The 27,843-nt window shown below is 63.7% G+C and overlaps 1 protein-coding gene across 1 annotated transcript; it reads right to left on the reverse strand.

Moving 5' to 3' along the window:
- Positions 1–61: 61 nt before the first annotated feature.
- Positions 62–27,843, reverse strand: RTKN (rhotekin). Its single transcript, XM_048846544.2, is given in 13 exon segments — positions 62–1,036; positions 1,038–1,327; positions 2,170–2,274; positions 3,617–3,782; positions 4,306–4,437; positions 5,108–5,214; positions 5,377–5,471; positions 5,548–5,772; positions 6,564–6,681; positions 6,798–6,851; positions 8,410–8,471; positions 8,592–8,791; positions 27,220–27,843. Coding segments are annotated over 13 exon segments (1,782 nt in total). The 5' UTR covers positions 27,331–27,843; the 3' UTR covers positions 62–919.

Below are 27,843 nucleotides of genomic sequence, written 5' to 3' on the forward strand. Positions count from 1 at the left end.
TACCCCGGCAGGGCCGGTCCTGCCCCCTCCCCTATCCCCCTTCTCCAAATCAGAGACTGGGAACGTTAAATATATTTTAATGCATATTAATGAGGTGGCTGTAGCCTCGGCCCCCCCCCCCAGACGGACAGCCCCATGGCGGGAGACAGGGTTGTGGGGGGAGGGGCTATGCATGCCCCTGCAGGGGAGCTGGTCTGTTTTTGGGGGGCTGCAGCTTCACGGGGCTGGTTAGAATAAGTGAGGAAAAGCCATTAGAGCTGGAATTCGGGAATCCTCAGGCCCTGCCCCTCCCCTTTAGTGTCACCTGTGGCAAAAAATTTCCAGTTTTTTGTCCCAAAGCCCCCCTGTGTTCAGCCTTTGCTCTGACGCCAGACTGAGAACAGCTCAGCCCTCCCCACAACGTGGGCACCAGCCCAGAGGCTGCCCCGCTTCCTCTGTGTCTGTCTGGGCAGTGGGGACTGGGGGGTGAGCTCAGCACCTCTGGGGCAGGCCCTTGGCTCAGGGCTCAGCTCAGCCAGGGGAGCGAGTGGGCCCCGGGCCCCAGGCTGGGGGCTCGGCCGGCTGTTCCTAACAGCCCTCCCCAGCAGATGCCGGGGACCTCGCAAGGGATGCCCCGGGTGGGTACGAGGGGGCCCTGCTGTGGTATCCCTACAAGCCAGTCCCCGGGGGGGTCCCTTGGCCCTGCGTGAGCGATGGCCCCTGGGGCACGGGCTCAGGGGGAGGACGGGGTGGAGAGGTGCCGCTGTGCAGGACGGAGAACAGACACCGACCCGGCACTCCCGGCTGGAGCAGGGAGGCCGTAGGGCTGGCTGGGCCATGGGGGGCCCCTGCCGGGGGGGCCCCTGCCGGGGGGGCCCCTCCCCCGTCACCTCCAGTCCTGGTCAGGCTGCAAGTGCCAGCTCCCGGCGCCCCCTGCTGCTCAGACCTGGGACTGCAGGCCGCTGCGGGGCTCCAGGGTGGGGCGGGTGGGGCAGCGGCCCTGGCGCTCCGACTCGGGGCTGTTGCCACGGCTGCTGGAGGAGCCGGAGGGGGGGGGGGCCGGCCAGCGGGCGCAGGGCAGGGGCCTGGCCCTTCCCAGCACGCCCCTTCAGCGTGCTGAGCCTGGCGTCCAGGGAGAGCGTGCGGGGCCGGCCCCAGGCCGGGCGTGAGCGAGCGGGGCTGGGGCTGGGGCTGTCGGAAGTGATGCTGGCGTGGGACGCGCTGAGCAGGGGCCCCTCGAAGAGAGACAGCCATGGGGGGCAGCCCAGGTCCGACCGCAGCTCGAGGGCCGTCACCCGTCGTGCCAGGATGTCCGTCACGGCCTCAATGTCATCCACAGGCTCAATAGCTATGGGGCAAGGAGGTGGGGGTCAGGATAAATGTCTCCCAGAGCCACCAGCTCGCAGCTGCCCTGCTTCCCACAGCGCCCCCTGCTGGGAAAGGCCCAGGCTGGAGTAGCCAGTGCTGCTTCCCCGCTCCCCCCCACAGCACCCCCTGCTAGGAGAGGCTGGGGCTGCAGTAGGCCAGAGCTCCCCCCCCCACAGGCAGCACTCCTGCCCTGCTCCCTAGACTTGACCCTGGCTGGTCACTGCCCCGGGGGGAGGGCGGGGTGTCCCTGAGGCAACAGGCATGGGGGTGCCACTTTGGTCCTGCAGATAAAGGCCACTTGGAGCAAGGGCCCTGCTGGGGTCTGGGCCCACCTGTGCCAGGCCAGCTCCATGAGCCCCCCGCCCCGTACGTCACCTGTCGCTGTAATAGGAGGAGAGAAGCGCCCGAATCTCAGCGGAGACGGCGTTATCCTGGAGCAGGAGCCCCTCGCAGGCCGAGGGCGGCACCGCAGGGCCAGGGAGAGCTGGTGCCCGGGGGCAGCCCGGGAGAGGGACAGAGACAGAAGAAGGGAAGGGAGGCAGCGCCAGGAGGGGAGAGAAAGGGGCGTGGTTACAGAAACATACACCCAGGGGTGAGAGTCAGACAGGGGCAGCAAGTGGGGGTGGGGGGTCACCCCCCACAGCAGCTGGGTTAGCAGAGAGCGGGCAAGGGCCCTGCAGACAGGAAGCCAAGACAGACAGAGAGTGCACAGACCCTGTGCCCAAGCCCCCCCACAGACTCCCCCGTGCCAGAGACCTCCTGCCTCCCCAGTGCTGGGCCCTCCGTGCCCATCCCCAGGACGGGACCCGGGGGACCCCTTACCCATCTCGTGGTACAGGGAGCCCTGCTTGGCCAGCAGGGCTGGGGGCTTGCGTGGGGACGGCACCTCGATCTTCATGAGCTCATCGCAGCACTGCTTCCACTGGCCTGCCGGGAGGGGAGGGGCAGGGTCACTCCACAGCCCCCCAAACACCTGAGGGGTCAGGGCCGGGGGGGTGGGGGGTCTGTGCCCTGAAAATGCCCGCGGGGAAGGACAGACGTGCTCTGCCCCCATGTGGCTGGTTTGTGTATTGACACCAGCTGCACTTGGTGCCTCATTCCCCCCTCTCCCCCAGCTTCTGGGGCAGCCCCCTGGGCAGCGACTCTAGTGCCCTTTACCCACAGACTGTGGGGCCTGCACCAGGGCACGCCGGCTGGCACGGCTGCCTGTCCCAGCTATGGCACAGCCTGACCGCACAGCATCAGCTGTTTGAGGTCAGAGTGCCTGGGGTCCCTGGAAAGCACCGGTCCCAGCCCCACGCTGCCCCAGCCCCACCCGCTCCTCTGGGGGAAGGGCTGCTGTGACGAAGCGGGACTGTTCTTAAAGTTCTCTCTGAGTACTGTATGGGTGCCTCAGTTTCCCCTAGGCATTTCTTAAGTATCTTAAGTTGGGGGATAAGGGGGTGGGATTGTTGCAGAGCGCTTGAGGGCCAGTGTGAGGGTGTCTGTACAGAGAATGGCCGACACCCTGTCTCCTGGCGACTGATGGCCTGGGCCCCACCCTGCAAGGTGCCAACTGAAGGGGTTGGAGAACAAAGGGATCAGGTGGCCTCCTGGCCTGGGAAAGAGACAAAGATGGGGCTCTGGCCTCCCTGCCCCCCAAGATGGACCTGACTGAGGGGTCCTGTTCCTGTTCCCACAAGCTCTGGTTTAGACCATGTTCCTGTCGTCTAATAAACCTCTGTTTTACGGCTGGCTGAGAGTCACGTCTGACTGCGGAGTTGGGGGACAGGACCCTCTGGCTTCCCCAGCACTCCGCCGGGGCAGACTCGCTGGGGGAAGCGCACAGTGGGGCAGGGGAGGCTGAATGCTCCGAGGTCAGACCCAGGAAGGTGGAAGCCGGGTGAGCTGTGTGTCCTGCAGACAGGCTGCTCAGAGCGAGGAGGCTCCCCAGAGTCCTGCCTGGCTTCATAGGGAACAGTCCCAGAGAATCGCCCGGGGACCCCATGACAGCTGCCCAGGGTCCCCATCCCACTCTGTGTCGGCCTGGCTCTGCCCCCCAGTGGGCCTGGGCTCCTACTGTCTCCTGGGGTCTGGCCCCATTCCCAGGTCCCGAGTGCCCCCCCCCAGCACCCAGCTGTGCCCCCACCCTGGCCCCAGGCTGTGCCGCCCCCAGCCAGCTCCCCTGACCCCAGCTATGTCCCCGCCAGGCTCGGGCTGTGCTCCCCCCAGCCAGCTGCCCCGCCCATGTCCCCGCCCATGTCCCAGTCCCTGGCTGTGCCCCACTCACTCAGGTCGTAGAAGTGCTGCCAGAAGGCCTCCATCCAGCGCTGCGTGTCGGCCCGGCTCTCCGCCAGCAGCGTGTGCGTCACCTCCTCCCCCCCATAGCGGTTGGTCACCGACATGCTCTGCAGCTTGTTCCTGGGGTCCTTCTCCGTGGCCCGGATCCGCGTCTCCTGCCACAGCAGAGACCCCTCAGCCCGGAGCCCAGCCCCCCTCCTGCCCCGCAGAGACCCCCACAGCCCAGCCCCAGCTCCCTTCCCCGCCTCCCCGACACAGCCCAGCCCCAGGCTGGAACCTCCCCGCACAGAGACCCCTCTGCCCGGAGCCGAGTCCCAGCCCCAGCCCCCTCCTGACACAGGCCAGCCCCAGGCCCGAAACTTCCCCCCGCCCCCCGACACAGGCCAGCCCCAGCAGCTCCCCGCGCTGAGCCGAGCCCAGCAGGGAATCCAACCCCGGCTGTCCAAGAAGCAGCCCAGGGCAGGAGCCCCCAGTTCCACGGCGCCAGGCCCAGGGAGTGAGCTGGGACCCCGAGGGCAGCACTGTACCCAGCCCCCCAGCCAGGGCACCAGGCTTCGTGGCAAGGGGTTGGGGTCGGAGACACGGCGACAGGGTGGGAGGTTGAGGAGAAGCTGTCGGGACCAGGCCTGCCCTGATCTGCCCTCAGTGCCCAGGGGCCCTGCTGCCCGCCCCCCTCACCTTGTTGATGGCGATGGTAAGCACCGGCTCCACCGGGGCCTCGGCGTCCTGGGGCTGGCGGTAGCAGAGGAGGTTGGAGCCCCGCAGCACGCAGTACAGCCGCGCCCAGCTCTGCTGCTCGCCCACCTGCTGCTGCAGCCGACACAGGCCAGGCCGGGTTAGGGCAGGGGACGCGCCCCGGGGGGAAACATTCTCATTTCCACCCCACGTCCAGCCTCACATGGCAGGGCCCAGCCCGATGGCTCTGGGGAGGGCTGGCTCCCTGCGCCGTGGCTGCCCTGTGCAGGGGTTTAAGCCCCAGGCCTCTGCCGTGGCTGCCATGAGGGGCAGGGGCCAGTAGTTTCTGGGACGTGGAGACCTTCACGCTAGAGACTGGGCTGGTACTGAGACCCGGCAAACTCGGTCCCCCAGGGCCACCAATCCACAGCTGCCCGCCGGGAACGACCTCTGGCCACCTCAGAAGCGCCGAGCTTCTAAGGCACCAGGCGATCCAGCGTGAGCCCCTGCCTGGCGCAGGCTGAGTGCCCAGCCAGGGACACCGGGCTAGCTGGAGAGCTGGGAGAAACAGGCGGCCAGGCTGGACTGAAAGATCCAAGTGATGGAAACATCCACCAGGGTCCTGGGTAACATGAGGCTGGAATGGGGAACTCAGAGGGGAGAGACCCCGTGTCCCATTCCCCATCCCCGACCCAGCCTGTCCCCGCCAGGGAGCCAGATCAGGCCCAGCACCCCCTAGAGGAAAGGGGCCCCGTGTCCCATGCCCTCCCCAGCACAGGCTCTCCACGCTGGGGTGCGAACTTACTTGCAATTTCAAGAAGCCGCACATCATCTGCTGGGCCATGCAGTTGGGCTGGGCAGCCAGACGGCAGCACATGCTGCCATAGAGGGGCAGCCAGAAGGAGCTCTCCTCTGCGGGGGAGAGACGGGGAGTCACCGGGGTTACACAGGGCTCTGTGGGGTGCAGAGGGGGCCAAGCAGCCAGCAGAACTCTGCAGGTCTCACCAACTCCATGCCCTGCCTCCCTGCTCCTCCCCATCCCTTACCCCGCACCCTCCACCCCTACACTCTTACCATTGCTGGTGATGGCCAAGTCATGGGTGCGGAAGCTGTCCTGAACCTCAGCCAGGGAGAGCGCGGTGTGGGCCAGTAGGTGGTACTTGGGGCCCCTGAATGGGGGGGAGAGAGGGTTAGGGTCCAGCGGGCCCCGGGGCGCACGGCAATGAAAGGGCAACAGGTACTCACACCACGCTGGGGGCCGGCAGCAGGAGCGGGCTGCTCCCCCCATTACTCACGGGGCTCCCCGGGGCCCCATCCAACGCCGCACGCAGCCGCTTCCCGGAGGAGCGTCCCAGTGAGCTGCTCAGTTTGCTGGCCAGCTTCTTCGGGGTGCTACCAAGCGCAGAGTCCTCCTCCAGCCCCACGCTGTACAGCTCCACCTTCAGCTCGAAGTCCGGGCCTGCCTCCATGCTGCCGGGGAGACAGCCATCACAGCCCGGCCACTGCCGGGGAGCTCCAGGCCAGTCCACCCCAGCCTCTCCCAGCAGGGGGCGCTGTGGGGAGCAGGGCAGGATCCCTGGCTGTGGGGGGGGCTCCTGGTTACCCAGACGTCTCCCAGCAGGGGGCGCTGTGGGGAGCAGGGCAGGATCCCTGGCTGTGGGGGGGGGCTCCTGGTTACCCAGACCTCTCCCAGCAGGGGGTGCTGTGGGGAGCAGGGCAGGATCCCTGGCTGTGGGGGGGGGCTCCTGGTTACCCAGACCTCTCCCAGCAGGGGGTGCTGTGGGGAGCAGGGCAGGATCCCTGGCTGTGGGGGGGGGCTCCTGGTTACCCAGACCTCTCCCAGCAGGGGGCGCTGTGGGGAGCAGGGCAGGATCCCTGGCTGTGGGGGGGGCTCCTGGTTACCCAGACGTCTCCCAGCAGGGGGCGCTGTGGGGAGCAGGGCAGGATCCCTGGCTGTGGGGGGGGGCTCCTGGTTACCCAGACCTCTCCCAGCAGGGGGCGCTGTGGGGAGCAGGGCAGGATCCCTGGCTGTGGGGGGGGCTCCTGGTTACCCAGACGTCTCCCAGCAGGGGGTGCTGTGGGGAGCAGGGCAGGATCCCTGGCTGTGTGTGTGGGGGGGGAGCTCCTGTTTACCCAGACCTCTCCCAGCAGGGCGCACTGTAAGATGCAGAGGGGGGTGCTGACTGTGGGGATCTCTGGGAACATGCCCCCCTGGGGCGGGGTAGCTGCTGCACAGGGAGGCCCTGGGGCCAGTTACTCACAAGAGGACCCCATTTTCGAAGCAGATGTCGGTGAGCGTCCGGTCCACCAGCACCATCTCGGTGTCATAGATCTCCACGCCGAGCTGCAGCAGGCAGAACACGGCACAGCGGTGCAGGTCTGGGCAGGAGGGAACCGGCCAGCATCAGAGAGAACCCCACCCCCCTGCCGAGCCCTCCGCCAGGGCCCGGCCCCTCCACCTCCACAGTACCCCCAGCCCCACCCCTCACACTCACCTCCCTTATTTTTGAAATACTCCGTGTCCTTCCACATCAAGGGGATCCGGAGATCTGGGGAGGGAGGAGAGATGGGTGCAGCGGGGCTGGACTGGGAAAGCAACGAACCCACCGCACTGCCAGACAGCTGGGGAAGGCAACCAATGGGGGGGGGGGGGGAAGAGGCACAGAGTGCTCATGGGGTGGGCGCTGGGGGGCACAGGACAGGTCTGAATCACAATGCAGATTCGCTGGGCCTTTGAGTGACCCCCAAGCCGACCTCGGGGGCAGCTCCCTCCACCCCTCACTCTCAGCAGCTCCCTCCTCTTTTCCTGTCCTCTGCTGCTCCCCAGACGAAAGCTTAGGGCCAGAAGCACCCTAAATGCCCCCCAGAGATGCTGCCCGCTTGGGAGTCACCTTTCCCGGCTCTCCCAGACGGGCTCGAACTGACACTGAAACCCGCCGTAGCTGGGCGCCTCTCCCCGGGGAGCTCCCCGTCTCTTGGGCAAGCTGGCACCCAAGGTGGGCGAACTCCCTGGAGCAGGGATGAGCGCACTGAAGGCAGGCAGAGAGCGGGGGCCGGTCTGCAGGGCCGGTCTGCGGCCGCGGGGAGCGGGGGCCGGTCTGCAGGGCCGGGACGCGGCCGCAGGTCAGGAGGGTCCCAGGCCATTGACCCCGCAGCCCCCCACAAAACAGACTGAGCTGTGTTTGTGATGCTCTGGCACCATGTGCAGGGCCCCGAGGAGAGTGCGGCGCCCAGCCGGAGCACCAAGCCTTCGGGGCACGGGACAAGCTGGCCCAGTGGGCACGGCAGTGCTCCTCCGCCAGCCCTTGACCCACGGGACCCCTAGGGACCCTGCCACTAGCAGAGCCCCTGGGGAGCATGAGCAAGCGGGCAGCCAGCCACGGGGCGTCCTGGGCCTCGGACCGGGACCGCTGGGCCTTGGCGAGACTGGACCAGGATGCCCTCAGCCCCGGGCTCTGCTGCCGCCTCAAGCTGCAGAGTCCCATAGACCCAGCTGTCCCCACGGCCGCACCGTGGCAGCTCTGGTCCCAGCAGCCCTCGCAGCAGAAAGTGGCTCTGCTCGTGAGCGAGTCTGCGGCCCGGCGGGAGGCATGGGGTGGGGCAGAGCAGAGGTTCCCATGTCCCAGGCCAGTCCCCCAACCGCCAGAATACTGTGTGCCCCCCCAAACCAGAACCCCTCCCCCTGCAAAGCAGCCTGCAAAGCAGCGGTCTTGCCCCCGGCCCCCGCTAGGGACCTAGCGCTTCACCCACAAGCCACCCTTCTGCAGGCTGAGGGCTCGACCCTCAGTGGGCCCCCTTGCGAGCTCCCCGGGGGAGATTCTCAGGGGGAAGGCAGGGGAGGGTGCGCCCTGTGTCGGGGCTGCTCCCCGGAGCAGGGCCCTGCGCTGGGCCTGCCCTGCCCAGACTCACCGCAAGAGGATTCCTGCTCTCAGCCGATGTCCCAGCTCGGGGCTCCCAGGGGAGCTGCGGGGCCCTGGGCACCGGCTCTGGGAGCTGGCACCTCCCCAGCATTGGTACTAATCACTCTCTGAGGGAGTTTGGTCTCTTTTCCTTGCAGACCTGCTGCCCCCGCCCCCCAGCCATGGGGCACAGACCCACTCCCCTTACCTGACACACAGACCTTTCCCCTGCAGGGTAAGCGATCGTCCATGGGGCCAGCGTCCGAGGGGCTGCAGGGGAAGCACAGAGCTGTGACCAGCATCCGGTGCCGCGTGGCTTCCCCACTCCCGCATCCCAGCGCCCCCCAGCCCCCGTCCCCAGGTCCCTCTGCCCGCTCACGGGCTCCTCACCGCCGGGCCGTCCGCTGCGCGACCTGCGCCTCTTTCATGCGCTGCAGCTCAGACATGTAGGCCATGATGCGGCTGTTGCAGACCAGAAGGCTCTTGGTTGCCTCCAGGGCCTGCTCCCGCTGCGTGCAGGCTGCCAGCAGCTTGCAGGTGCCTTCGCGCATCCGGAGCTCATGGTCAATCTTCTTCTGGATGTCAGTGTCCTGGGGAGACGGGAGGGGTCAGCGGGGCTGGAGGCACCAGGGGAGGGGAGATGGGGCCACTGAGGCTAGGGATAATGGGGGGGCAGGGCCAATGGGGCTGGTGGCACCAAGGGAGGTGGGGTGGGGGCCAGTGGAGCGGGGCCAGAGTTAATGGGGTCAGTGGGCACTGGGGGTGGGGTCCGGGGGGCTGTAGGCACCGGGGGTTTGGGGCATGAGTGGGCAAGGGAGGGGTAAGGCAGCTGTGTACACCATGGGGAGGGGGAGGGGTTGGGGAGTAAACATGCAGAGCTGGACCATGCAGCACCTGGGGGCCAGGCCCACAAAGGTTCGGGAGGATTCTAGGGGTGCCTGGGGCTGAATCCCAGAACCCCCCAGCTGGGGAGGCATCCCCCATGGGAGGGGCTGGGACACCCAGCCCTGGGGTTGGGGAGCTGCAAGCCCCGAGGGGTACGGATCACCCCGCAGATGGGCCAGGGCGGAGCCAGGCCCTGCTGTCGGGTGTGCGGGTGGCTTGGGGGAGACGTCAGCCAACGGGGCCCCACGGCAGGGCAGCACAACCTGTCCAGCACAGACACAGCGGAGGGGCACGGCTGGCACAATGGGGCTCCTTGGGGGACTCAGGAGGCCACAGACCCTGCCCATACAGAGACAACCTGTACAGTGCCCCCTTGCCCCCACAAGGAATTGAGCAACAGGCCCAGCCCCAGGCCACCCGGGCACACAACAGGACCCCGGCTGCCAGCTCAGGGGAACCACCCAGGGAGCCAGCATGGGGCACCCGTCACAGGGGCAGGGGTGGGGAGGGCACAGCGGGTCTGGAGCTGCAGCCATGTCAGCGCGAGGGGGGAGTCCACACCCAGGCTCCAGGGCACCAGGGCAGGGCCCTGGGGTCAGGAAGGAACCCACCCCTTCTCCCAGGCAGCAGCTAAACTCCCATTGGAGAGCCCAGCCGTGGCAGGGCCAGGGCAGAGAGCGGAGACAGGGATCCCAGGAAAGGCAGCCTGAAGCCGGCCACAGGGAGGGGCAGGGCCCAGTGTCCCAGGGCAGAGCTGGCAGGTCCCAGGGGGGAGCCACAGGCTCCTGGGAACCAGCACAAGGGCTGGGAGGCGGGAGGAGGCTCCGGGAAGCAGCCCCAGGAGCCGCCTTGGCTAACCCAGAGCAGGGGGTGGCCTGGGCCCCTCCCAGCAGGAGGGCGGCGTGGAAGCCCCAACACAAAGACAGGACCAGGCAACGCTGGGACTTGTCATCTGGGAGGGGTCTGGCCTCGGTGCCATGGCAGGGCCGGGCTGAGCAGCAGACGGACCCTTGTGCTCACCCAGTCTGACCCTGCAGACAGCCCAGGCCTGAGACCTGCCCCAAGTCACCCTGCAACAGAGTGCTCAGGAAATCAGCCAGTCTGGCTTGGGGATGGAGAATCCCCCAGGGGCTACGGGTCCGAGGGCTCATTGCTCACACCACTGCAAATGGCCCCCTTCTTGCCAGGCTGGCTACAACTCCCAGCCATTGCGGCGTGTCCGACCCTTCTCAGCTGGACAGAGCCGCCCATGCAGGTACCTGCAGCCGGGGATCAAGGCAGTCCCAAGCCTGCTCTCCGTGATGCCAACTCGACTGATCTCCCAGAGTCTCTCGCTGTCGGGCAGGTTTCGAACCCTTCGGTCATTCCCGTGGCTCTTCTCTGACCCCTCCCCAATTTATCAACCCCCATCCTGAATGGTGGGCGCCAGGCCTGGGAGCAGGATCCCAGCGGTGGTGGCATCATGGCCGGACACCGGCCGGGGGTGGGGGGGGGGCAAGGGACTTGGGGGGCCCATTGGTCCCATCACGGGGGGGAAACTAGGAGGGCCCACTGGGTCAATGCCCCTGCACATGCCCCGCCCAGCCCCCATACGTGGCAATGGGGGAGCCACCTGCACAGCCCCCATGGCCCTACATCCTGCAGCCCTACGTCCATAGGTGGGGCCTGGCAGACGCCCACTTTCCCCTGGAAGCAACATGGCCCAGACCTTGCCCTGTGCCAGGCAGGCAACCAGACCCTGCCCACACCTGCAGTCTCACGGGATGGGACAGGACCCGACCCAGGGAGGTGCGTGCGACCGACAGCGCCCAGCCGAGACACAGCACCCCCTCCCCCCACTCGCCCCGAGTCCACCAGGTCCTGGGCACCCCAGCGCCAAGCTCTAGTGGTGGTGGAAAACACAGCAGGCCGCAGGCCCCCACCACCCGCCAAAGCCTGCCCCCAACAGCAGAGTTGTGGGGGAGCAATTTTCTTCTTCACAAATCCTGTGCTGCCATCCGGAAATAAACACTGGTTGCTAAGCCACTATTCATCGGCCCCCGTTCCTCAGTCCCCTGCCAGCCCCCGGCACAGCTAGGAAATGCAGCAACCCAGGGCCGGAGAAAGAATTGGGGCCAGAGGTCCCATCTGTCTCTCCCCATTTCCTAAGTCACTGAGAAGAGGGTCGGGGTGGGGGGAGCCTGTAGGGCTGGAAGCACGTCTAGACACTCCCCAGTTCCAGGTCACTGAGCACTCCCCACCCCATGACCCAGCACCCCACAGCAGCCCCAGTCCCAACAGGGTAACACCAGCTGCCCCGAGTCCCCAGAGCACCCATCCAGAAGAGCACCAACCCCCTCCCAGATGGACACTCCCCCCCGCGCGCCCCATAAGCCAGGCCTGCAGAGAACAGCTGCACAATCGCCCCCCCAGAGGGTGAGCTGCCCTGATGAGAAACCAGCCCAGACACACCCAAGCTGCCTCATTCACCTCCCCAGGGTGTTCACTCTGCACCCGTGGGAACACTTCCAGTATCACCCCCTTCAGTGACTGCCCTGCTGATCACGCCCAGCTCCCCTGGGGGCCATGGGGCCGCCAGGTGCTCTCACACTTTTTGCTGGGGGGATGAGGAATTCAAGCTCCTAGATTTAATGTCTCCCCATCTCTGTTGAAGAGGGGAGGAGAAAATCAGCCCCACCCCGGAGCCTTGTCTGCCCCGGACACGGTGCCTACCTTGGAGCCGTGGGGGGGCTGCACCTTGGCACGAGCTTCCTCCCTGCTACACAGAGCAGGGCTGCAACCCCCCCAGGGCAACGCTGCCCCCCTCAGCTCCCGCTGGGCAAGAGACTCACGCCCACCTGCCTCAGCCGAGGGGTCGGGGCAGGGCACAGGCCCATGAAACACACGTGCCATCACCCCGCAGCGCTCCAGGCACCGAGCCCCCACTTCCAGCAGCAGTGCGCCAGACGCTGGGAGAAAGGACCCCAACCGGCCAGCAGGCAAGACAGGCCTCCTCCCCGCCCACGGGCACCGCCCTGCTGCAAGGTGTGCCAACCCTCACCACACGCCAGGGCGGACCCAAGGAGGCGTCTGCTCCAGCCCTGCCCAGGGCCCAGCCCAGCCCCTGCCCGCCAGGTGCCAACCTCCAGCCAGGGGTGATTCCCAGACTGCCAGGGATGGGCACAGGCTGAGCAGGCCCCTGGAGGAGATGCAGGGACGGCCCCACGCCAGGAACAACCCCTGGGATCCAGCCCCAGCCAGGGCAGATCTGCTCCCCACTCCTGAGGCGCTGAGCCCTCCATGCTGGGGCAGGCGCAGGGCCTGGCAGATGCTCTTTCAGGCCTGCAGCGTGGCTGGGGGTGGAGTGGCATCCCCCCGCCCCATGGAGCCTGTAGATGCGTTTATGCCCGTGTCCCCCTGGCCTTGCCCCATCTCCCCGCCAACCCGGTCTGGCTCTCCCATCCCTCTGCATCACCCCCAGCCTGCCTCTCAGGGTCTCGCCTGCCCCCCGAGCCCACCAGCCCAGCTCCCTCCCTGCAGCGTCTCAGCGGGCACCCCAGGTCTCCTTGGCACTCACTTTGCCGATCCTGCAGCTGTCCATGCTGGGAGCTCCCAGCTGCCTGCGGGCTCCCCCTCCTAGCCGCGTGCCTCCCGCATGCCAGCGCCCCGGCCCATCGCCTCCAGCCTGTGCACGGCTCCAGGGCCCGGCGAGCTCTGCAGCGCTGGCCTGGCGGCTGACGAAGGGCCAGGGAGAGCTGAGCAGTGCGATGCCAAGCTCCCTGCAGAGCTGGCGCTGGGGAGGGAGGGGGCCAGGGAGCCAGCAGGGGAAGGGGGATCAGCAGGAGCTGTTTCCCGGCAGCTTCAAGGCTGAGCCGGCGGCTCCAGCAATTCACACCGTGGAGAGCGCGGAGGAAACGGTGACATCACCAGCTGGCTATAAATAGCGGGGGGGGGGGGGGGGAACAGCTGCACTGGCGATGGGGATGGACAGCTGCCTCCTTTCCCAGGTGGGGGGGGCACAGCTGCAGCAACCAGGGTGAAGCCAAGAGGGGGCAGCAGCTGCCTCCCACCCCCAGCTCACGAGCATGGTGGGGAAAGTGAGGCAGGAGGCACTCCCCACCCCCACCCTGGTCACAGGGAGCACCCACCCACCCACAGGATGGGCTTGCCTTGGAGGTGGGGCCCCAAGACAAACACAGGGTGTCTGAGGGAACGGTTCCCCCACTCCCCGAGAAGCACGGCAGGGCAGGCAGGACAGTCTGGCCTTGCTCTGGGAGGGATGGCCAGATGACGGTGTGGGGAGGGGTACTGGAGGACAGGGTGGGGGCGGGGTCTCCCCCATCTATGTGGGGCATGGCCTCTTGCGGGGCCAGAGCAGGTCCCCACCACTTGGTGCTGGCTAAGCCAGTTGTGTTTGGTCTCCTGCTGCCTGGGGCCCTGAGGTGATTAACAGCCGATTTGCTAATAGGATTGCTTGGTAAATCCGTGGGGGGGCAGGGGCAGGGGAGGGGCGGAGCTGGACAGACAGTGGGTTTCCCCCCTAGCCAGAGTCTCACCAATTCCACCCCTGCCCCAGCAAGACAGCTCAGCAGAGGGTGTTCTCCCCCTGCAGGGCTGGATGGTCACGGGTTCAAATCCTCCCCTGGCTGGATCCTGGCTCCGAAACGACCCCCGCCCCAGCCCTGGGCAGGACACGGACACCAAATTGCAGGCCTGGAGAGAGTGCCCAGCCAAGGGCACCCAGGGGCTCCCCGAAGGCAGAGACACGGGAGGTAACACACAGCCCCTGGCGGCTGGCCAAGGCGGGGCTCCCTCCTCTACACCCCGTCCCGGGGATCCCCAGCGACCCGGGAAGGGAAGAGCAGAGTGGATGGAGAGCCAAGGACGGGGTGAGGAGACGCTCCAGCATCGCCCCAGGAGGGACTGCATGTGGACAGAGCGGGGAGGCGGCGCCTACACCGGAGATCCCTGCAGAGCTGGGAGGAACAGCGTGGCACAGCTGGGGGGTGTGAATGGGGGACGAGGAGAGGAGAGGGGGGCTGGATGGCAAGGGGGCTGGGGAAGCAAAGGATAATAATCTAGGATTAGGGGGCTCTGGCTCACAGGAAGCATTACACTAATCTGCTGCCCTGGGGAGGGGGAGACCCAGCCCCGGGGAGGGGGAGACCCAGCCCCGGGGAGGGGGAGCAGCACCTGGCCGGGAGCGACTCAGCCCTGGGCGCCGGGAGACGCCTTTGGGGGCAGGGGCACTTGGTGCTGACTGGGGCCGTGCGCCCCCTGCAGGCAGAGTGGGGGCCCAACTCCTTGCCCTGCAGCGGGGACTCCCCCAGGCACACAGCTCCTGAGTGCGCCCCTCCACTGAGCCCCCACTGCCGAGGAGCTGCTCGGCCCCCCCGCCCCACTCTCCTGGATCCCCGGGCACCCCACTGGCTCACACACGCCCAAGGCGGCCGCCCCCTTCGCAGTCACAGGAGCTGATTAAAAGCAGCTTGGAGCACCAGCAGCCAGGACCCCCTCCCCCAGCCCGCAAGGGGAGAGAGCGGAGTCCCCACAGCCGCCAGCCCCTGGCTGCCAGTGTCCCCCACCCAGCAACGGGCACAGAGGGGAAGGGACGAGGCCCCAGTGACAGTGAGTCATGGCAGAGCTGGAAAATGAACCTCTGAGTCCTGGCTGCCAGCACCTCCTCCCGTGCTCCAACCTACCAGACCCCATTCCTCTCCCAGAGCTGGGGCCAGAACCCAGGAGTCCTGGCTGCCAGCACCTCCTCCCGTGCTCCAACCTACCAGACCCCATTCCTCTCCCAGAGCCGGGGCCAGAACCCAGGAGTCCTGGCTCCCAGCACCTCCCCCACTGCTCCAACCTACCAGACCCCACTCCCCTCCCAGAGCCAGGGCCAGGAAATGGTCCCAGGGGCTGGGTTTGCCCTGAGAGCAGGAAGCTGGTGATCAAAGCCTGCTGCAGCAGCTTCCTGGCAGTTTGGAGGGCGAGGGCCAGGCCCCGGCCTGCCCGCATGCTCTGTGCCGCTGCCCAGCTAAGGGATGCCCGGACACAACCCGGGTGCCATTCCCCATGGCTCTGTGCTCTCCCCGGGGCTAGAGTACTAAGGGCCAGGGGCGGCCCTGTGGAGACTACAGCTCCAGCCAGCACCAACCAGGCCAAGCAGCCGGCTGGAAAACGGGGTCTCCCCACGGGAGCAGACGCATTTGGGCGCATGCTTTGCCCAGGAGCACACACGGTCAGCCTGGTCTTTGCAGTCAGAGTCTGGTCCTGGCCCTTGCACCAGACCCCCTCCAAAATGCCATCTGCACACGAGCCCCTCACACCGGCACTGACCTGCATCCCTGCCAGGCTGCCCCACGGAGCCAGGCTGCACGCGCTGCCCCATGGATCCTGATACACGCAGGAGCCCACACAGCGCCCTGGAACCATGCCAGCCTACTTCTAATATTTCCCACAGTATTCTTGTCAGCAAGTTAAAGAAGTATGGGCTGGATGAATGCACTATAAGGTGGGTAGAAAGTTGGCTAGATTGTCGGGCTCAACGGGTAGTGATCAATGGCTCCATGTCTAGTTGGCAGCCGGTGTCAAGTGGAGTGCCCCAGGGGTCGGTCCTGGGGCCGGTTTTGTTCAATATCTTCATAAATGATCTGGAGGATGGTGTGGATTGCACTCTCAGCAAATTTGCGGATGATACTAAACTGGGAGGAGTGGTAGATACGCTGGAGGGGAGGGATAGGATACAGAAGGACCTAGACAAATTGGAGGATTGGGCCAAAAGAAATCTGATGAGGTTCAACAAGGATAAGTGCAGGGTCCTGCACTTAGGACGGAAGAACCCAATGCACAGCTACAGACTAGGGACCGAATGGCTAGGCAGCAGTTCTGCAGAAAAGGACCTAGGGGTGACAGTGGATGAGAAGCTGGATATGAGTCAGCAGTGTGCCCTTGTTGCCAAGAAGGCCAATGGCATTTTGGGATGTATAAGTAGGGGCATAGCCAGCAGATCGAGGGACGTGATCGTCCCCCTCTATTCGACATTGGTGAGGCCTCATCTGGAGTACCGTGTCCAGTTTTGGGCCCCCCACTACAAGAAGGATGTGGATAAACTGGAGAGAGTCCAGCGAAGGGCAACAAAAATGATTCGGGGTCTGGAACACATGACTTATGAGGAGAGGCTGAGGGAGCTGGGATTGTTTAGCCTGCAGAAGAGAAGAATGAGGGGGGATTTGATAGCTGCTTTCAACTACCTGAGAGGTGGTTCCAGAGAGGATGGTTCTAGACTATTCTCAGTGGTAGATGAGGACAGGACGAGGAGTAATGGTCTCAAGTTGCAGTGGGGGAGGTTTAGGTTGGATATTAGGAAAAACTTTTTCACTAGGAGGGTGGTGAAACACTGGAATGCGTTACCTAGGGAGGTGGTAGAATCTCCTTTCTTAGAAGTTTTTAAGGTCAGGCTTGACAAAGCCCTGGCTGGGATGATTTAATTGGGGATTGGTCCTGCTTTGAGCAGGGGGTTGGACTAGATGACCTCCTGAGGTCCCTTCCAACCCCGATATACTCTACCCCAGCCAGGATCCCACACGCATTCCTGAGCTCACCGCCCACAGGGAGATGCATGCTGCAGGCTGACTGGGTGGTGGGAGTGCAGGGTGTCAGAACCCAGGAGTCCGGGCTTCCAGACCAGTGTTAATCACCTCACTGGGATCCCTCAGCACAACCGTTCTGCTCCAGCGTGCCAGCCCGAGGCACCTGCTGCCTGCAGCCATGGGATGCAGGACGCTGCCCCCAGCAAAACCACCACCAGCAAAGTGCTCCAGGCATTTCAACATCCCAGCAGCCCCTTCCATGCCCGACAGCCCCGGCTCTGCCCTCGCTCGTCCCTGCAATAAGACTCAGCATGGGCTGGAGCTCAGCAAAGCCAGGTTGGCTCCCTGGACCCCTGACAGGGTAACCATGTGGTCTTGGCACCGACAGGCCACAGGGCTCCCAGGACGGGCACCCTCCCTGGTGCTCCCCACACCCTGCCATGGCGAGTGCCAGGGTGAGATGCAGGAGCCGCCCCCAGCGCAGGCTGGGCACTGCAGGACACCTGGCAGGGGCACCACGGGAGCTGTACCTGCAGGCTGAGCGCTATCTGCCGGATGTACAACATGTTGAGGTCCTCCAGGATCCGAAGCCTGTCCTGCATCTCTGCAAACCTGTCCCTCGCCGTCGTGTCCATGGAACCCGCTACAGCCCCGGCCCGGCCCAGTCACTGGCAGCCCCAGTGCCCCTGTACAGGCACCTGCTCGCCAGGGCACAGCCAATGCCCATGTCCACCCCGCAGTCCCCGCTCTCCCCCGCCTGGAGGGTCAGGTGCAAGGTGCCTGCGAGCAGCACCCCGAGCTCTGCCCCGCTCTGGCCGAGCGGCACAGGACAGGGCTCCCCGATCTCACCCAGAGCCCTGGTGCAGCCTCTCCAGAGCAGGAGGGTACGTGGGGCGGGCTCGCTGCCTCCTCGCGTTCCCCCTGCCCCCGGCTGTCTCCGTCAGCGGATTCCAGCCACCAGCCACGGGCCCAGCTGTGAAGAGAAAAGGCCCATTCATCCCAGCCCCAGTAATGCGCATTTTCCTCCCACAGAACAAGCAGCCAGTGTGCAGGGGCCAGAGCAGAGCCCCCCACTCAAAGCCCAGTGCCAGAGGGGGGCAGAGCAGAGCCCCCCACTTGCAGCCCAGTGCCGGGAGGGACAGAACTCGTGGCAGCGCCCCCCCTTGCAGCCCAGTGCCGGGGGGGGCAGGGCTCAGGGCAGCACCCCCACTTCCAGCCCAGTGCCGGGGGGGGCAGAGCAGAGCCCCCCACTTCCAGCCCAGTGCCGGGGGGGCAGGGCTCAGGGCAGCGCCCCCACTTGCAGCCCAGTGCCGGGGGGGGGCAGGGCTCAGGGCAGCGCCCCACTCGCAGCCCTGCACACAGGTCAGGGCTCGGCCGACAGCACCGCGCACCGTGCCCCATTCGGGGGGGGGGGGGGGAAGAGCGCTGCCGCCCGGCTGGGCGATGCCCCCTCGTGCCGGCGGCCCCCGCACAACCCGCCCCGTTACCTTCGCCTCCTCCAGGCGCCGGTTCCCCGCTGCCCGTGCCCCGGCCGGGCGGCCCCAGCCCGGCTCCCTCCCCGCCCAGCCCCCGCCCGGCTCGGGTTACAGGGGCGGCCCCTCCGCGCCGGGCTGCGGGGCCGGGCCAGAGCCCGCCGGCTCCAGCCATTGGCTGCCCCTCACCCGGGCCTCTGGCCCGGCCTCGCTGGGGGGAGCCCCGGGGGTCCGCGCTCAGCCTGGCTCGCGGGAGGGCCCCAGCTGGCGAGCGGGCGGCCGGAGCCCACGGGGATGGGCAGGGCGCGGCTGGGCGCCCGCATCCCCCCGCACGAGGAGGGGCCTGAGCCGCCCGGGCCCTGCAGGGGGCGCCCGGCCCGGCCCGGGGCTCCCCCTTCTGGTGCAGAGCGGCCCTGGCAGGGGCTCGCCCAGAGCCACGCGGCCACGTCGTGGCAGAGCGGAGGGGGGAGCCGCCTGCGCCCGGCAGGGAGACGCCCTGGCCTGCGGGGCCCCCGGGCTGGGAGCGGGGGCAGGGCCACGGGTGGATCTGTGCCCAGCACACACGACGGAGCAGCAGCCCACGGTGCCCATAGCCGCGGAAACTGGGGGCTCTGCAGCACCCTGGGGGCCCCGGCTGCCGGCCCAGCACCCAGGGCTTTGCTCCCAGCCTCAGCTCGGGGGCGGGGGTCCCCCCCACTCCGGGGGGCCCCCCCACTCCAGCTCCCCTGGCGCTGTCTGGCCCACGCCTGGCCCTGGCACACCCCCTCCAGCAGCCTCCATGCCCAGCCTTCGCCAGGGGGCTGCGTACCCAGCCGAGTCCTGGGGCAGCACAGAGGGGCCAGGCAGGGAATCCACTGAACCCAGGACCGGCGAGACAGGGCCCATCCTACCACCTGAACCCAAGGCCCAGCCCGCACGCTGTCGCTTCCCCATGCAGGACTGATGGATCCAGATGGGAAACGGCCCCCCTGTCAGTGCCCAGGCACAACCCCCCCACCCTCCCCAATAGGACACGGTGTCCAGACAGCCCCAACCCCCCGACAGCGCTCAGCACCCAGACAGCCCCCAAGAGGATGCTCAACACCCAGAAGGCGTCCGTGCCCCAAGGTGATGCCCGGAGCCCAGATGGTCCCCCTTCCCCAAGAGGGCACTCGGTGCCCAGATAGCTCCCAACGCCACCCAAATAACTCTTGGCACCCAGACAGTGCCCCTATGCCCCAGAAAATGCTCAGCGCCCAGTCCCCCCCCCCCCATCCCGAGATGACGCTCAGTGCCCAGCCTGCCCTCTCTCCTCCTAAAACACTTGGTGCCCACACACGGCACCTTCCCGCCAGGCATGTTCAGCGCTCACACGGGGCACCCACCCCCAGGACTCTTGGCGCTCACACGGGGCTGAATGTTTGGCACCCAGCCCCACCCCAAACACTCAGGGCTCAGGCGCGGACAGCTCTAGCCAGGCTCCAAGTGGGACAGGTCTTGTTGGACCAAAGCCCCTCCCCCTGCCCAAATTGCCCCCAGAGCCAGCGCAGTTGTCAGAGACTCCGTGCAACAGGCTCCCAGATGCGTCTGGTGCCACGCGCTGGGGGCAGCTGCAGGTTCCAAGCACTCCGAGGGCACCCCCGTGGCGCGGCCCAGAGCCACCGGGCAGGGGGAGGGGATGGCGCTTCCCAGGGACCAGCAGGGATGTGAGAGCTCCTGACGGGCAGGAACGGTCTTGCCAGGCCACTCCACCTTGCCTGGGCTTCGTGCCAGCCCACAGGCCCCCATCCTCCCCCACTAGGCACCAAGGAGGCAGATGCTGCTCCAGGCGGGTCTGTGAACAAGAGCCCCAGCCAGACCAGGTTCCTGGCACCCCAGACCTAGCACGCTCGGCCCTGAGCAACCTGCCAGGAGCCCCCACAGCATCCCCAGCCCATTGGCACCGCACACGGCTCTGGGGACACAACAGGGCACGTAGCCCCCCTCCATGCCACTGTCAGGCTGCCTTAAAATCCACTGTGGTCAACCACCCATGAGAAGGAGGCCCTTGAGGAATTCCACCAGGATTTCAACAATTTCCACCCCACCATCAACCTCAGCCTGGACCAGTCCACATAAGAGGTCCACTTCCTGGACACTACAGTACTAATAAGCGATGGTCACATAAATACCACCCTATACCGGAAACCTACTGACCGCTATTCCTACCTACATGCCTCCAGCTTTCACCCTGACCACACCACACGATCCATCGTCTACAGCCAAGCTCTGCGATACAACCGCATTTGCTCCAACCCCTCAGACAGAGACAAACACCTACAAGATCTCTATCAAGCGTTCTTACAATGTATGATCATTGCAGAGCCCTAGAGGGCAGGTGTGTGCAGGGGTCTGGACACAGAGAATGGCCGACACCCTGTTTCCTGGCAACTGATGGCCTGGGCCCTTCCCCCCTGCAAGGTGAGAGCTAAAGGGCTGGAGAACAAAGGAATCAGGTGACCTCCGGGCCTAGGAAAGGGACAAAGCCCAGAGGAGGAGGGGCTGGAGAGAGTTTCAGTCTGGGGCTGGCTGGAGACATGGAGTGAAGGGCAGACGTGGTTGTCTGGTTCCCTGCCCCCCAAAATGGACCCAGCTGAGGGGTCCGGTTCTCTGCACCTGCAAGCTCTGTGTTAGACCATGTTCCTGTCGTCTAATAAACCTCTGTTTTACTGGCTGGCTGAGAGTCCTGCGGAAAGGGACCAAGGGGTTACAGTGGACGAGAAGCTGGATATGAGCCAACAGTGTGCCCTTGTTGCCAAGAAGGCCAATGGCATTTTGGGATGTATAAGTAGGGGCATTGCTAGCAGATCCAGGGACGTGATCGTCCCCCTCTATTCGACATTGGTGAGGCCTCATCTGGAGTACTGTGTCCAGTTTTGGGCCCCCCACTACAAGAAGGATGTGGAAAAACTGGATAGAGTCCAGCGAAGGGCAACAAAAATGATTAGGGGTCTGGAACACATGACTTATGAGGAGAGGCTGAGGAAACTGGGATTGTTTAGTCTGCAGAAGAGAAGAATGAGGGGGGATTTGATAGCTGCTTTCAACTACCTGAGAGGTGGTTCCAGAGAGGATGGTTCTAGATTATTCTCATTGGTAGAAGAGGACAGGACAAGGAGCAATGGTCTCAAGTTGCAGTGGGGAAGGTTTAGGTTGGATATTAGGAAAAACTTTTTCACTAGGAGGGTGGTGAAACACTAGAATGCGTTACCTAGGGAGGTGGTGGAATCTCCTTCCTTAGAAGTTTTTAAGGTCAGGCTTGACAAAGCCCTGGCTGGGATGATTTAATTGGGGTTGGTCCTGCTTTGAGCAGGGGGTTGGACTGGATGACCTCCTGAGGTCCCTTCCAACCCTGATATTCTAGGATTCTATGATTCTACAGTGCCACAAGGACTCCTCATTGTTTTTAGAAATTAAAAGGTACAGCGCCAAAAGTGAAATCCCTCCAAGCTGCATGGAAACTTTTTAAAGACAGTATAATAGAGGCTCAACTTAAATGTATATCGCAAATTAAAAAACACAGTACAAGAACCAAAAAAGTGCCACCGTGGCTAAACAACAAAGTAAAAGAAGCAATGAGAAGTAAAAAGGCATCCTTTAAAAAGTGGAAGTTAAATCCTACTGAGGAAAATAGAAAGGAGCATAAACTCTGGCAAATGAAATGTAAAAATATAATTAGGAAGGCCAAAAAAGAATTTGAAGAACAGCTAGCCAAAGACTCAGAAAGTAATAGCAAAAAAAATTTTAAGTACATCAGAAGCAGGAAGCCTGCTAAACAACCCATGGGGCCACTGGACGATCAAGGTGCTAAAGGAGCACTCAAAGACAATAAAGCCATTGTGGAGAACCTAAATGAATTCTTTGCCTTGGTCTTCATGGCTGAGGATGTGAGGGAGATTCCCAAACCTAAGCCATTCTTTTTAGGTGACAAATCTGAGGAACTGTCCCAGATTGAGGTGTCATTAGAGGAGGGTCTGGAACAAATTGATAAACTAAACAGAAATAAGTCACCAGGACCAGATGGTATCACCCAAGAGTTCTGAAGGAACTCAAATGAGAAATTGCAGGGCTACTAACTGCCATCTGTAACCTATCATTGAAATCAGTTTCTGTACCAAATGACTGGAAGAGAGCTAACGTGACACCAATTTTTAAAAAGGTGATTCCAGCAATTACAGGTCAGTAGGCCTGACTTCAGTACCTGGCAACCTGGTTGAAACTATAGTAAAAAACGAAACTGTCAAACACAGATGAATATAATTTGTTGGGGAAGAATCAACATGGTTTTTTGTAAAGGGAAATCATGCCTCACCAGTCTACTAGAATTCTTTGAGGGGGTCAACAAGCATGTGGACAAGGGGGATCCAGTGGATACAGTGTACTTAGATTTTCAGAAAGCCTTTGACAAGGTCCCTCACAAAAGGCTCTTAAGCAAAGTAAGCAGTCATGGAATAAGAGGGATAGTCCTCTTATGGATTGGTAACAGGTTAAAAGATAGGAAACAATGGGTAGGAATAAATGGTCAGTTTTCAGAATGGAGAGGTAAATAATGGTGTCCCCTAGGGGTCTGCACTGGGACCAGTCCTATTCAAGATATTCATAAACGATCTGGAAAAAGGGGTAAACAGTGAGGTGGCAAAATATGCAGATGATACAAAATTACTCAAGATAGTTAAGTCCCAGGCAGACTGTGAAGAGCTAAAAAAGGATCTCTCAAAACTGGGTGACTGGGCAACAAAATCGCAGATGAAATTCAATGTTGATACATGCAAAGTAATGCACATTGGAAAACATAAGCCCACTATAAACATAAAATGATGGGGTCCAAATTAGCTGTTACCACTCAAGAAAGATCTTAGAGTCATTGTGGGGAGTTCTCTGAAAACATCCACTCAATGTGCAGCGGCCATCAAAAAGTGAACAGAATGTTGGGAATCATTAGGAAAGGGATAGATAATAAGACAGAAAATATCATGTTGCCTCTGTATAAATCTATGGTGCGCACACGTCTTGAATATTGTGTGCAGATGTGGTCGCCCCATCTCAAAAAAGATATATTGGAATTGGAAAAGGTTCAGAAAAGGGCAACAAAAATTATTAGGGGTATGGAACGATTAGAGGAGAGATTAATAAGACTTGGACTTTTCAGCTTGGAAAAGCGACGGCTAAGGGGAGATATGATTGAGGTCTATAAAATCATGACTGGGTGGAGAAAGTAAATAAGGAAGTGTTGTTTACTACTTCTCATAACACAAGAACTAGGGGTCACCAAATGAAATTAATAGGCAGAATCTTTAAAACACACAAAAGGAAGTATTTCTTCACACAACCTACAGTCAACCTGTGGAACTCCTTGCCAGAGGATGTTGTAAAGGCCAAGGGTATAACAGGGGTCAAAAAAGAACTAGATAAGTTCATGGAGGATAGGTCCACCAATAGCTATTAGCCAGGATGGGCAGGAATGGCGTCCATAGCCTCTGTCTGCCAGCAGCTGGGAATGGGCGACAGGAGATGGATCACTTGATGATTCCCTGTTCTGTTCATTCCCTCTGGGGCACCTGGCCCTGGCCACTGTTGGAAGACAGGACTCTGGGCTAGATGAACCTTTGGTCTGTCCCAGTCTGGCCGTTCATAGGTTCTTATGAGGGGGACCTGATTTAGTGTTATCCCCAAAACACAATTCATCCGACTGACCGTGGACATTTAACAAGTCTCTCAATGGCGTGGGCTGAGCAGGAGCGTTGGGCTGGGCTGTTCTCTGGTTTGTGGAACTAATATGAGTGTTTTTAGGTGGCGGGTGCAGGGCCAAGGCGGGCCCCTGGTGCTGGGGGCAGGCCAGGGTTGGCTGGCGGGGAACAAGGCCAGGGTAGTGCCGTCAGCGTCAGCGTGGGATTGCTGGGGTCAGGTGAGAGAGAGGCTGCGGCTCGCTGGGGGGCGGGGGGGCATTAGCCTTCAGAAGTGTCAGTCCCAGCCTTGCCCTAGGCAGCACAGCGGGAATTCCCAGCTCCGGGAGAGAACAGGGCCTTTGTTCCATCTGCTGCCAGGTACAGCTCCCCTGGGAGAGGAGCAGGCTGGAGAAGGAGCTGGAGTTAACCCTTTCCATGCACAAGGCTGGGCATGGTGCTAGACTGCCTGGGGACCCTCCAGCGTGAAGGGGAGAACCTGGAACCCAGCACCATTCCCTGGGGGTGCAGCAAGTCCTTTGTGACCCAGGTGTCTTTCTGCTTCCGCCCCACCCCCCGACCCCGGGAGGGGAGCAGGGGATGGGCAGGTGACTCAGGCCTGGTCTACACTAGGAAATCAGGTCGGTTTAATTCCACCACTGCGGGGTGGGGAAATCCCCAAGCGGTGTAATTCAGCCAACCTGAGTCCCCGGGTGGCCAGTCCTGGGTGATGGAAGAACTCGGCCGTGGAGCCGGCTGCTGCCTCCTGGGAGGTGGATTAACTGCACCCACAGGAGAGCCCCTCCTTCCCCACGGGGCAGGCAGTGTCACACTGAGGCGCTGCAGCACCCTAAGGTGGACCAGGCCTCGGTGCCCCGCATGCCGGCAGACGGCTGCTCCCACCCCAGAGCACGCACAGGGTTGGGGAGACTCCTGGGCTGAGGAGTGTGCCCTGTAAGCAGCCTCAGCCTCCCCTCACAGAGCCCAGACACCCGGCCTGGCTTGGCCACCCATGGACCCGCCTCAAGGTGAGGCTGCAGAGGCAGGCAGCCCCCAGCAGCAGCTCCCCAGCATGTGGGGAGCAGCAGCAGTCAGACGCTAGGTGCCCACGGCCCAGCTGGGAGCTAGAGGAGCCTGCGGAGGCCCGTGGTCGGGGACCCACGGGCACTTCCTGGGGCACATACTTTTGCTAATAGGGATGGGAAGTGGGGGGGAGCAGAGGGCTCTGCCGATGACCCTGCACCCCCTGGCCCCACGGGGCTGGCCGACACTCAGAGGGAACGAGGATGCTCTGCAGCCAGGCACAGGGTGGGCACGGACTCCTAATCTGTGAGGCCACAAGCGGCACTGGAAAGACTTACCAGGGATGCAGGGCAGGAACCCAGGCTGGGGCATTGCCATAGTCTCCCTGCAGCCCTTTCCCTCCCCAGAGCCTGCCAGCTGGGGGTGGATTTCTCAGCATGACCCAGCATGACTCGCAGGCAGGACTCAGCTCTGAGCCACCCATGGGCCCTCCAGCCACAACCAGTCCAGGCATGGCTTCCCCAGGAGCTGTGCTGGGTGGGGCATGCACCCCATGGGATTGGTTTCCACCAGTCTGATTCGCTCAGCAAGCCCCATGCCCCAGGGGGTGGTGCCCTGTGCTGCCATGCAGGGACCTGGGTGCAGAGCCAGGTCTGGGGCTCCAGAGGGGCGGTACCCTGTGCTGCCATGTGGGGAGCTGGGGTGGGGGGGTGCAGAGCCAGACCTGGGCCCCCCACTGGGGCCCAGGTTTCAGTCCTAGATCTCGCCCCTGCGGCTGGGGATGCTGGGCCCAGCACCATGCCGCTTGCAGCTTGCTCTGCGCTCCCTGAGTCTGCAGCGGCTCAGTGCCCCTGTGTGACACCGACAAGCCAGGAACCCCATCAGCCAGAGCCCACCCCTAGGGGCCCCCTAAGAACCCTGCCCCCAGAGTCACTGACCAGGCCTGGCAGAGAGCGGTTGGGATTGAAATCCCACACGTCCCAGAGAGAGATGGGAGGCCTGGCCCAGCTCAGCCTGACTCCAGCAGAGAGAAGTGGCTTGCCCAGGGTCACACAGCCAGGCAACGGAAGGGCCAGGAGGAGAACCCAGGAGTCCTGACTCCCAGTCCCACCCTCTCCTTGATATAGGACTATAACAGGGTTTAAAAGAGAACTGGATAAATTCATGGAGGTTAAGTCCATGAAAGGCTATGAGCCAGGATGGGTAAGGAAGGGTGTCCCTAGCCTCTGTTTGTCAGAGGGTGGAGATGGATGGCAGGAGAGAGATGACAGGAGAGAGTCATGACCTGTTAGGTTCACTCCCTCTAGGGCACTTGGCCCTGGCCACTGATGGCGGACAGGACACTGGGCTGGATGGACCCTTGGTCTGACCCAGTCTGGCCGCTCTTATGTTCTCCCTCCTAGCACCCCTCAAGCGGCTGCTCGGCTTCACCTCTCACCGTCTCAGAGGGGCACCGTCGGCACCCCACCCCGTAGGAGGCGGAGCGCCGTGCCTGGGGGGCAGCCACCTCCCCCCAGCTGCCAAAAGGGGGCACTGCCATCACGGCAGCACAGCCAACCCCCAGCGGGGACCCCACACGGCAAGCCAGTGACACCCCTCGCCGGGGGGCCAGCCCCCTGCCAATCCCCGGCTGGCTTCTTGCCCAGTTAGAGCAAGTTAAACGGCCTCGAAGTCAGCAAGAAACCCAGTTTTCCGGTCCCATGGCCAGCGGCCACCGGGGCATGGCCTCAGCAGGTCTGGCTTGGCCAGCGGGTGGGTGGGGCTCTGGAGGGGGCGCTCTGCTCTCCCCTCCCCGTCAGCGCTGACCCCAATGCTCCAGCGAGGCGCTGCAGGGTGGGGGGTCAGCAGGGGGAGCACCTCAGTCTCTCCACGCGCGGCAGGGTGCGAGGCCACTCGCTCAGACTGGAGAGGGTGGACGAGGGGCTCCTAGGCCTCGGATGGAAAGAGGAGGGTCAGGTGGGGGGGAATCTATCCCCCCACTTTAAGCGGTGCTCTGCAGACCCAGCTGACCCCAGCAACCCAGACTGTGGGGCAGGCATGGGGAGCTCCGTAGGGGGCGCTCTCCCCTGGCAGTGCTGACCCCAGTGCTCAGCGCTGCACTAGGGGGCTGTGGGGCCACAACAACGTCTGTTTGGGGAGCCCCAAAAGCCCAGGGAGGGTCCCTCAAACTTCCCGGCCCCAGAGCTGCCCAGGCCGGCAGGGGCAGCCCCCGGGCCGGAGCGTGGCGCCGACGCCGGTGAGAGCTGGAGACCGGGGGGGGAGGAGGAGGCGGAGACGGGCGAGGCGCAGGGAGAAGCGGGGGACCCCGGCGCCCCCCGGGTGTTGGAGGCAGCGCGGGTTCGGGGCTGGCGGGGGCTTGCGGCGGTGCATGGCGGGCGGGGGCGATTCCTACCTGGGGGGTGTCCCCGAGGAGGCTGAGCCTGAAGCGGCCCCTCCGGATCTCCATCTCCAGGGCTGAGCCCCGCGCCACGGTCACTCGGCTCCGGTGGTTCCGGCAGAACATCCTGGCGCAGCCGGGACCGGCCCGGTCCAAATCTCTGGGGGATCGGAGCCGCCGCGGTCTGGGTTGCAACCCACAGCGGGTGGGCGAACGGGGAGCCTGCGGTCCCGGTTCCGATCGTGCTACCCCGGCCCGGTCCCCACTGGTTCGGTTCCGAGCTCACTGCCCCGGGCCGGACCTGCGCGCTCAGTCCCAGGTCCACTCCCGATTCCCAAGGGAAAGTTCACTCTCGGCTCAAAACTTCGAGTCAAACTCCTCCCCTCCGCCCCCGGGCGGCACCTGGCGGGGGCGGGCAGCGCTGCAGCCCCGAACCGAACCGAACCGGGCAGCACCTGGCGGGGGCGGGCAGCGCTGCAGCCCCGCACACGTGGATATCAAGGAGCAGGCTGCTTTGATAAGGAACCATCCAGGGCCTCCCCAGGCGGGCACAGAGAGAATCATGAAGCCAGCTGGTGTGGCCTGGCCCCGGGGTGCTGGTTCCCTAGGGTGGGGATCTCTGGACCAGAGTCCCCTGGG

This window comes from Caretta caretta, chromosome 4, assembly GCF_965140235.1.
Source record: "Caretta caretta isolate rCarCar2 chromosome 4, rCarCar1.hap1, whole genome shotgun sequence".
Lineage (NCBI taxonomy): Eukaryota > Metazoa > Chordata > Testudines > Cheloniidae > Caretta > Caretta caretta.